The sequence below is a fragment of the Pecten maximus genome, chromosome 8 (assembly GCF_902652985.1).
Source record: "Pecten maximus chromosome 8, xPecMax1.1, whole genome shotgun sequence".
In the NCBI taxonomy this organism is placed as follows: Eukaryota; Metazoa; Mollusca; class Bivalvia; order Pectinida; family Pectinidae; genus Pecten; species Pecten maximus.
Window position 1 is genome coordinate 36,935,742 of NC_047022.1, and position 12,546 is coordinate 36,948,287.

Here is a 12,546-nt window from a genome sequence, read left to right on the forward strand (position 1 = left end):
TGTCTGTCAGACCTATTACCATATAACCATAACTAGATGTGTCTGTCAGACCTATTACCATATAACCATAGCTAGATGTGTCTGGTCAGACCTATTACCATATAACCATAGCTAGATGTGTCTGTCAGACCTATTACCATATAACCATAGCTAGATGTGTCTGTCAGACCTATTACCATATAACCATAACTAGATGTGTCTGTCAGACCTATTACCATATAACCATAACTAGATGTGTCTGGTCAGACCTATTACCATATAACCATAGCTAGATGTGTCTGGTCAGACCTATTACCATATAACCATAGCTAGATGTGTCTGGTCAGACCTATTACCATATAACCATAACTAGATGTGTCTGTCAGACCTATTACCATATAACCATAGCAAGATGTGTCTGGTCAGACCTATTACCATATAACCATAACTAGATGAGTCTGTCAGACCTATTACCATATAACCATAACTAGATGAGTCTGTCAGACCTATTACCATATAACCATAACTAGATGAGTCTGTCAGACCTATTACCATATAACCATAACTAGATGTGTCTGGTCAGACCTATCACCATATAACCATAACTAGATGTGTCTGTCAGACCTATTACCATATAACCATAGCTAGATGTGTCTGGTCAGACCTATCACCATATAACCATAACTAGATGTGTCTGTCAGACCTATTACCATATAACCATAGCTAGATGTGTCTGTCTATTACCATATAACCATAGCTAGATGTGTCTGTCAGACCTATTACCATATAACCATAACTAGATGTGTCTGGTCAGACCTATTACCATATAACCATAACTAGATGTGTCTGTCAGACCTATTACCATATAACCATAGCTAGATGTGTCTGTCAGACCTATTACCATATAACCATAGCTAGATGAGTCTGTCAGACCTATTACCATATAACCATAGCTAGATGTGTCTGTCAGACCTATTACCATATAACCATAACTAGATGTGTCTGTCAGACCTATTACCATATAACCATAACTAGATGTGTCTGTCAGACCTATTACCATATAACCATAACTAGATGTGTCTGTCAGACCTATTACCATATAACCATAACTAGATGTGTCTGGTCAGACCTATTACCATATAACCATAACTAGATGTGTCTGTCAGACCTATTACCATATAACCATAGCTACATTTTTGTAGATGAGTCTGTCAGACCTATTACCATACCATAGCTAGATGAGTCTGGTCATTGTGACCTTCGCCTCTGAACCTCTGATAATAAAGTTTTATCAAAACTCGAGTTTGACATGCTTTACAATTCCATACACGAGAAGCCCTGACGTTAATGGCCGGACGGATTCAGCTGTTCATCATCAATAGTTATCGATCAATTAACTTTTTTACATTTTTAACATCAGAAAGTATTACGATTTTCGTACCTGTTGTGTATTGAAACATACGGCAATCGTAATGCCGGAAGGAAAGTAATTATATCAGGATTGAATGAATAAAGCCACAGTTCGATATGTAATCAGCCAGTTCCCGCGCCATTTAACACGTAGCAGTTAAATGTTAATTTCCACTACAAAGTCGGTAAAACGACAATTATAGTGACTTCTGAGAGTATAACTTCTATATCTTTAATCATTTATTGAAAACTCACTCAGCAGGTAAATTGTATTGTTATCCAAACAAGCGTTTCCCTGGCAGTGAACAAAACAATCTATATTAAAGGTTTGGAATGGGCATAATTACAATGTTAATTTGTCCTTACCCGGGCCAGTGTAGTCAATCAAGGCACAAAATGGTCCGAAATCATAACCCTGACTCCGTCGCTCTAGGCCCACAATAACCACTCAATGTCATTTCTGATAAGGTGTTCAATGTAACGTAGTTTAGGAGTTGTCTTTCTTCCGCTATGGATTGAAGCCATGTCATTGATTTGAATATGTTTAAGCTTTCAAATTAGCAATTTATCATATTCTTATTATTTTCATTATTATTATTTCTCCTATTTTATTGATTTGTTTTCTTCTTTTTTTCTTTATTGTCAATCATATAAGTAAAAGATATAAATCTACTTGATACTTGTGTTATCATGAAAACAAATGTTTCCCAACTATAAAACCATCCTAGCAAGATTGTATCTCAATGGTTTTCAAATAGAACAGATGTTGTCCACGAGATCCTGGAATTATTTTCTGAAGTTTATTCTTATTCATATATTAGATTGATATTGGTTTCATTCTCCTATATTGTACTCCAACGACAAAAATAATAAGTTTAGTTTGGGGTAACTAACTTTCTTAAAGCTACAGGAGCAGGGCCAACTGTTGGTTAAAAAAAGACTCCAAATACACCGTGTATACCATTGGCTAAAGGGTCGAGTTTTAGGATGTGATAGAAGCGTACTACTACACGGGGGTAGTGAGTATATTGACAGGGTAAATACAGTACCTGTCTTTATATAGAATTCACCCTAATGATAAACGATTGAGAATGTGATTTGGCAGATTATCCCCTACTCTGTGTAAATCCGAGGGTGGCGAATTGGCACAAATCTGTCAGTCAATCTGCTGGGAATATTCTAGTTGTGATAATTTATGTGCTTTCAAATAAGAGTGATCAATAGGGCTGATATCACCAAGTAATCCCCCAAACTAATCACGTGATGGGGAAGGTATCGGATCTGCATGGTCTAGGTCGGCTGGCGGGGTCTGCTTATTTTACATTTTGCCAAGTGTATATATATTCTATGTACATTGATCTTTATCATATGACATGTCTGTTCTTTAACATATATTTAATTTGAATATTGCTATCATGTCATGCTCTTCTTTTTGGAGGAAATAAAGGCAATAACAATTGTTCGAACCCCAGCACACCACCGTTTTATGCGAGTGGAATGCCGGTATACTGGTAGGCTAGTGTTCGAATCCTTGTCACGTCACATTTTTGTACCAGTCTGTCTATTGCTCGAATATTTGCAGAATACGGGTTCGAATCATTTTCACTTCACAAAATTGGACTTGTTGAATTCGGGTACTATCTAGTGTTGGAAAGCTTTGATTCCTGGACACGGCACCATTTGTACTTAGATGGGGAAACGCTAACGATAAATACCACTTTTCACTGCCGCTATTAACTATTTAAAAGTCTACTCTTTGCTTACAGTATCGCCCCGTTATACTTTGTGATATCCCGTCAACGCTCTCTCGGGGGGATAAGTATACATTTTACTGCGACCAGCATTAAAGGGTGAACATCTCTCATAGGTAACATGATTAGGACAGTCTCATTTAATGGGTCACATGAGTGTGATAAAGGGAAAACTATATCAATTTAGTTAACTAAACTATTGTTTAATCCTGAAAATATTACAGAAAAATTGTTTAGTTAAATATTGTTTAATATAAATAATTTATCGCCATATTGACGTGCAATACATCTCCGAGGAACGCCTCTGAACCAACCCTGGAGTCCAGTCTGGTGATTACAGTATATTATATGTCAATCAGACATATACTGTACATATAAATATATTAGTATTAAAATCCGATCGATATAAGTCAATATATTGTGTTTCTTTCTAACAATAGATGATTATTTATGCTGAAATCTCGAACACGCCAAAGTATGACGGCCCAAATAAATCCAGAAGGAATAATATAATCTTTCCTCCTGTGGTTTTAAGATAATAGGACTATAAGCAGACACGAATATATTTACCTATTTAATATCCCACACCTGTATTTCTACCTGACTAATTGGGTTTTACCTGGACCTAACTGAGGTCATGAGTTTCAAATAAGCACGTGTACAATCTTTGCTAATGGAAACATTGATGTTAAAGAAAGTGGCCAAGCGAGAGTTTTCCACCTGTACTTTAGTCCTAGTCTTATAAAGCTCTACTTTTAAAACGGGATTATGAATATTCATTGGGTTTAAATACTACGGTAGTCATTTTTCAGTATTTTCGCGAGGTAGAAAAAAACCAGGTGGTTGTATGTGGACTTTATCAACAAATGCGGGGCTTTTACGATAATCTAACCATGTGATGTCACAGGGCGATTATACAGTGACTCAGGCGTCCCAGACAGGGCTGGTTTTATAATTTGGATATTGTTTCTGATGCCGGAGAGATATAGCGGCATGGTAACCCTGGATATTTGATAACTGTTGTGGACTGTGGACACGAGGCGAAACGTCCGTCATATACCTAAGAGTGCTAAGTAAATATATATACAGGTATATATATATATATATTTATGACAAGGATAAGGAAAGATAAAAGTGCAAGGATTGAATAGTTTGTTGAAGGAGAGACCCGATACATCACCAATTCCTTTTTAAATGTTTACCACTTCATTGTGTCAGAGTGTATATCGGTAAAATACCAGCGGGGTTGTGAGACCTCCAATACCGAGATTTAAAACAGAACCTCGAGGTCCCGCTTGGACGTGTTCATGTCGAGGTAAGATCAATAGCTGTTAATCAGAGATTATATACAAGGCCTGTCCTGCATTCACCCCGACAAGTTAATATGTGCACGTGTGTTTATTCCGTACTACGAATGCCTAGATAGGCGTGTTCGACTACGAGACTTCTTACATACACATGTTTTATAACAAAAGACCTGCATATATACCCAGATGATAAATTCTTTGAGTTCGGATATAAAAATCGGACCAGTATATTAACTGATACGGATCGCCATTTCACGGATCTTTAAATCTTGGCTGAGACGTCAGTTTGTGGGTGAGTAGACCACAATAACACAACGTGAGTACAGAGCACAGGGATCGATGATCGATCATTACTTTGATTGATATAGCTGATTTATCTATCTACTTAAGAACAGTGTTGATTGCTGGACCAGCTTTGTCGGGGTAAGTTTTGTGTGTAAGATTGGAGCAGATCAAGGACGATCAGTGGCTGGTCCGGCCGAACTATGTCGTGGATTTAATGAGTAGTTACATCGAAACACATATAACCAGTACACAATGGTGGTGTTATTGTGACTCCCAAACAATGCCAATTGGAGTTAATTACGCCTTCCGTTACTCGGCAGGTTGACGTAGGACGGGCACTAGACAAATGTGTAATCTAATACTAATTAACAACAGTGGATATTCTAACGGTCATACGTACTGACAGAAAATACACGGTTATTGGGATTTGATATAAGGAATTCGTTAAGAGATTACTATACAGTGACTATAAATATAAGACAGCGGAGACATGACGTTCTTCAGTGAGTGAAGCCGTCTATTTCACGGATAATTTGTGTCTATACTAGCACGTGTTCGCGTTCCACAGAACAGATGGTACCAGAGTAGTCGTTCGTGTTCTTCTATGTTGTGTAATCCTGTTGATTTTCTGTGGATTTATCTTGACTTCTTAATGACTACAACTCGGCATCTACTTCTGTGATCTTCTGTACATAATCATGGTTATCGAGAAGGAATATAAGATCTCCAAGGATCTGATCTGGTTAGCTGATGGTTACAAACATAAGCTGAACATCAGCGAGGAAGAAAGGGACACTGTTCTACCATGTGAAACAGACAATTTCAATCTTCTGCCTGCTGAGCAGACGAACAGTTACGCCGGACTGAGGGTGTCGACACCCGAGAATTTGACCCAAAACAACAGGCGAGTACAGAGCGCTACGTCTGTCCGACTTCAGCAAAAGTTACAGCGACCTGGCACCGCCCCGCCTTCAAGGTCAGGTCGCACGTGCTGGAGCGGCAATGAGAGTTATTCAAGTTCCCGCCCCGGTAGCGGGCGTCCGCCTTCAGCAGCTTCCGTTGGATCGAAACCACCTTCCGGTCAACGAAGGACAAGAAGTGCAGGGTCGGTGGCAACTAGAGCAAGGGCTCTGGCAAAAATGAGACAGGGGTTCACCCTGGTGAATAAACTCTATGAAAATAGCCATCACAGCAAAAACATAACATTGCATCCGGCGAGTCCAGCGCCCGACTATCGCTATTTTGATCGCCACTCTCGTTGTATGGATCACAATCATATGCATGAATCCCTTCTATGGGAGCGTCCCCAAACGGCATGTGAACCGGGCAGATACTGCCATGGTATCCGGCGCCCCCTGTCGGCCGCATCTTCAGGTTATAGAGACCCGGATGTGATGGACCAACCCCAGCGTTACATCAATTTCCATAGACCCAAGACTGCCCCATCCACGGTATGGTTTACACAATAGTATGACTATTGGAGAGAACGTAGAGGTGGTTATATAAAATTGATTGGTAACATGGCTCCCTTAATTAGCAATAACATACACATTATATAAAACATTTACTGTAGTGATAGTACTATAAGTCTTTGTAGAATGTAAGTGCCAAATATCGTGAAAGACGCCTACCGTACACGTCCTAATCACAGGGACATTATAGGGACTAAACCTACCATACACGTCTTAATCACAGGGACATGATAGGGATTAAACCTACCGTACACGTCTTAATCATACGGACATGATAGGGACTAAACCTACCGTACATGTCTTAATCACAGGGACATGATAGGGATTAAACCTACCGTACACGTCTTAATCACAGGGACATGATGGGGACTAAACCTACCGTACATGTCTTAATCACAGGGACATGATAGGGACTAAACCTACCGTACACGTCTTAATCACAGGGACATGATAGGGACTAAACCTACCGTACATGTCTTAATCACAGGGACATGATAGGGACTAAACCTACCGTACATGTCTTAATCACAGGGACATGATGGGGACTAAACCTGCCGTACACGTCCTAATCACAGGGACATGATGGGGACTTAACCTACCGTTCATGTCTTAATCACAGGGACATGATAGGGACTAAATATAACGTACACGTCTTAATCACAGGGACATGATAGGGATTAAACCGTACACGTCTTAATTACAGGGACATGATAGGGACTTAACCTACCATACACGTCTTAATCACAGGGACATGATAGGGACTTAACCTACCGTACACGTCCTAATCACAGGGACATGATGGGGACTTAACCTACCGTACACGTCTTAATCACAGGGACATGATAGGGACTAAACCTACCGTACACGTCTTAATCACAGGGACATGATAGGGACTAAACCTACCGTACACGTCTTAATCACAGGGACATGATAGGGACTAAACCTACCGTACACGTCTTAATCACAGGGACATGATGGGGACTTAACCTACCGTACACATCCTAATCACACGGAAATGATAGGGAGTAAACCTACCGTACACGTCTTAATCACAGGGACATGATAGGGATTAAACCTACCGTAGACGTCTTAATCACAGGGACATGATAGGGATTAAACCTACCGTACACGTCTTAATCACAGGGACATGATGGGGACTAAACCTGCCGTACACGTCCTAATCACAGGGACATGATAGGGATTAAACCTACCGTACACGTCCTAATTACAGGGACATTATAGGGACTAAACCTGCCGTACACGTCCTAATCACAGGGACATTATAGGGACTTAACCTACCGTACACGTCTTAATCACCGGGACATGATAGGGACTAAATCTACCGTACACGTCTTAATCACAGGGACATGATGGGGACTAAACCTACCGTACACGTCTTAATCACAGGGACATGATAGGGACTAAACCTACCGTACACGTCCTAATCACAGGGACATGATAGGGACTAAACCTACCGTACACGTCCTAATCACAGGGACATGATAGGGACTAAACCTGCCGTACACGTCTTAATCACAGGGACATGATAGGGACTAAACCTACCGTACACGTCTTAATCACAGGGACATGATAGGGACTAAATCTACCGTACACGTCTTAATCATAGGGACATGATGGGGACTAAACCTACCGTACACGTCTTAATCACAGGGACATGATTGGGACTAAACCTACCGTACACGTCTTAATCACAGGGACATGATAGGGACTAAACCTACCGTACACGTCTTAATCACAGGGACATGATAGGGACTAAACCTACCGTACACGTCTTAATCACAGGGACATGATAGGGACTAAACCTACCGTACACCTCCTAATCACACGGAAATGATAGGGAGTAAACCTACCGTACACGTCTTAATCACAGGGACATGATAGGGATTAAACCTACCGTACACGTCTTAATCACAGGGACATGATAGGGATTAAACCTACCGTACACGTCTTAATCATACGGACATGATAGGGACTAAACCTACCGTACATGTCTTAATCACAGGGACATGATAGGGATTAAACCTACCGTACACGTCTTAATCACAGGGACATGATAGGGACTAAACCTACCGTACACGTCTTAATCACAGGGACATGATGGGGACTAAACCTACCGTACATGTCTTAATCACAGGGACATGATAGGGACTAAACCTACCGTACACGTCTTAATCACAGGGACATGATAGGGACTAAACCTACCGTACATGTCTTAATCACAGGGACATGATAGGGACTAAACCTACCGTACATGTCTTAATCACAGGGACATGATGGGGACTAAACCTGCCGTACACGTCCTAATCACAGGGACATGATGGGGACTTAACCTACCGTTCATGTCTTAATCACAGGGACATGATAGGGACTAAATATAACGTACACGTCTTAATCACAGGGACATGATAGGGATTAAACCGTACACGTCTTAATTACAGGGACATGATAGGGACTTAACCTACCATACACGTCTTAATCACAGGGACATGATAGGGACTTAACCTACCGTACACGTCCTAATCACAGGGACATGATAGGGACTTAACCTACCGTACACGTCTTAATCACAGGGACATGATAGGGACTAAACCTACCGTACACGTCTTAATCACAGGGACATGATAGGGACTAAACCTACCGTACACGTCTTAATCACAGGGACATGATAGGGACTAAACCTACCGTACACGTCTTAATCACAGGGACATGATAGGGACTTAACCTACCGTACACCTCCTAATCACACGGAAATGATAGGGAGTAAACCTACCGTACACGTCTTAATCACAGGGACATGATAGGGATTAAACCTACCGTACACGTCTTAATCACAGGGACATGATAGGGATTAAACCTACCGTACACGTCTTAATCACAGGGACATGATGGGGACTAAACCTGCCGTACACGTCCTAATCACAGGGACATGATAGGGATTAAACCTACCGTACACGTCCTAATTACAGGGACATTATAGGGACTAAACCTGCCGTACACGTCCTAATCACAGGGACATTATAGGGACTTAACCTACCGTACACGTCTTAATCACCGGGACATGATAGGGACTAAATCTACCGTACACGTCTTAATCACAGGGACATGATGGGGACTAAACCTACCGTACACGTCTTAATCACAGGGACATGATAGGGACTAAACCTACCGTACACGTCCTAATCACAGGGACATGATAGGGACTAAACCTACCGTACACGTCCTAATCACAGGGACATGATAGGGACTAAACCTGCCGTACACGTCTTAATCACAGGGACATGATAGGGACTAAACCTACCGTACACGTCTTAATCACAGGGACATGATAGGGACTAAATCTACCGTACACGTCTTAATCATAGGGACATGATGGGGACTAAACCTACCGTACACGTCTTAATCACAGGGACATGATAGGGACTAAACCTACCGTACACGTCTTAATCACAGGGACATGATAGGGACTAAACCTACCGTACACGTCTTAATCACAGGGACATGATAGGGACTAAACCTACCGTACACGTCTTAATCACAGGGACATGATAGGGACTAAACCTACCGTACACCTCCTAATCACACGGAAATGATAGGGAGTAAACCTACCGTACACGTCTTAATCACAGGGACATGATAGGGATTAAACCTACCGTACACGTCTTAATCACAGGGACATGATAGGGATTAAACCTACCGTACACGTCTTAATCATACGGACATGATAGGGACTAAACCTACCGTACATGTCTTAATCACAGGGACATGATAGGGATTAAACCTACCGTACACGTCTTAATCACAGGGACATGATAGGGACTAAACCTACCGTACACGTCCTAATCACAGGGACATGATGGGGACTAAATCTACCGTACACGTCTTAATCATAGGGACATGATGGGGACTAAACCTACCGTACACGTCTTAATCACAGGGACATGATTGGGACTAAACCTACCGTACACGTCTTAATCACAGGGACATGATAGGGACTAAACCTACCGTACACGTCTTAATCACAGGGACATGATAGGGACTAAACCTACCGTACACGTCCTAATCACAGGGACATGATAGGGACTAAACCTACCGTACACCTCCTAATCACACGGAAATGATAGGGAGTAAACCTACCGTACACGTCTTAATCACAGGGACATGATAGGGATTAAACCTACCGTACACGTCTTAATCACAGGGACATGATAGGGATTAAACCTACCGTACACGTCTTAATCACAGGGACATGATAGGGACTAAACCTACCGTACATGTCTTAATCACAGGGACATGATGGGGACTAAACCTACCGTACACGTCTTAATCACAGGGACATGATGGGGACTAAACCTGCCGTACACGTCCTAATCACAGGGACATGATAGGGATTAAACCTACCGTACACGTCCTAATTACAGGGACATTATAGGGACTAAACCTGCCGTACACGTCCTAATCACAGGGACATTATAGGGACTTAACCTACCGTACACGTCTTAATCACCGGGACATGATAGGGACTAAATCTACCGTACACGTCTTAATCATAGGGACATGATGGGGACTAAACCTACCGTACACGTCTTAATCACAGGGACATGATAGGGACTAAACCTACCGTACACGTCCTAATCACAGGGACATGATAGGGACTAAACCTACCGTACACGTCTTAATCACAGGGACATGATAGGGACTAAATCTACCGTACACGTCTTAATCATAGGGACATGATGGGGACTAAACCTACCGTACACGTCTTAATCACAGGGACATGATTGGGACTAAACCTACCGTACACGTCTTAATCACAGGGACATGATAGGGACTAAACCTACCGTACACGTCTTAATCACAGGGACATGATGGGGACTAAACCTACTGTACACGTCTTAATCACAGGGACACGATGGGGACTAAACCTACCGTACACGTCTTAATTACAGGGACATGATAGGGACTAAACCTACCGTACACGTCCTAATCACAGGGACATGATAGGGACTAAACCTACCGTACACGTCCTAATCACAGGGACATGATAGGGACTAAACCTACCGTACACGTCCTAATCACAGGGACATGATAGGGACTAAACCTACCGTACACGTCTTAATCATATAGACCTGAGTAGTTTTCTTAGTCAATATGCATTTAGGTCCACTCTATATAAGCATTCGTCAAAATGACAAAGGGTCAAAGTTCACTGTTCACTTAACTTATGGTAGACATTTCCGAGGTAACCGTCTTTTTCTAGACATGGACATGGTCTTCTCCTTCTAAGTATTGCTTTGTACATATTAGAATCTGTATACATTGTGGAACAAATGGTCAGTTGTACACATGTTCGTGTCAGAGCTGCATTACGCTTACACAATGACGTCATATTCGCCAACGTATGTAGATAACTGTATACTGGTCAAAGTAGAACTGGCCTCCCAAAGGGGCCACAGTCATACCGGCCAGCATAAACCGCAATAATGGTCAAAGAACTGAAATCCTAAAAGCTAAACCTGTCGATGCATACAGTCAATGGCATAAACTAGTAATAGAAATACTTCAGAATTTTGAAACAAAAAAAACAAAAAAAGTCAATGAAATTCCTGAGAAATTTATTTTCTATTTTGTATGGCCACCTGTTGCTATTGAGCGGCATTGTGTTTCATAGAGGTATATTTACATGACAACTCGGTAACACTAGTCATGATACATGTCACTGCAGTATATTTACATGACAAGTCGGTAACAGTCATGATACATGTCAATACATGGCTTCCCCTTTCTGAGTGTCAAAAACAAACGTAAAACGTCCTCTACATAATTTTAAAGCCGTGTGTATTGTTCGGAGTCCTGGTTGTTATAAACATGGTCGATAGCACATACATAAAACACAAATGTTAATTATATTGCTTTCACAATCCCTTCTGTAAATAGTAAGTGTTGTGTACATATTGGTCCCGACACGGCAGTAAAAGAGTAACTATCAGACATGTACACTAGGACCTGACCAATCGTGTTGATTGTGATACTTGACATTTCAGTATGTATTGTGTTATGATCAAAATAAACTTGAAGTTTGCGATCGCCGTCGTAACTGTGCATTGTAGGGAGTCAATATATGATATACATTTTGTATGTATGTACCGGTGTCGACAGTCTATTCACCCCATGGAATATGTTCCTATTTCCATCCCTGAAAATGTCCCTGCCGATTAGGTATTCGAGGACTTGTTCTCAATGTAACTCGATTTCAATGACAGATTTTGACTGCTGACGCAAAATTTGCAACTGAAGGTTTCAAGAGGTTTAGTCGGAGCAGTT

General features: G+C 41.4%; 1 protein-coding gene across 10 annotated transcripts in view; it reads left to right on the forward strand.

Annotated features, from left to right (window-relative positions):
- LOC117333393 overlaps positions 1-12,546 on the forward strand; it is a 110,249-nt gene that overhangs the window by 32,914 nt on the left and 64,789 nt on the right. Inside the window, exon 1 of one of the 10 annotated variants that reach the window (XM_033892671.1) lies at positions 4,335-6,183. The exons of 8 other annotated variants lie outside the window; for them this stretch is intronic. In XM_033892671.1, coding sequence (XP_033748562.1) covers positions 5,431-6,183 — 753 coding nt within the window. In that variant the 5' untranslated portion in view covers positions 4,335-5,430. Of the gene's footprint in view, positions 1-4,334; positions 6,184-12,546 lie in introns of those variants that run through there. One more of the 10 variants, XM_033892676.1, reaches the window with a different exon arrangement.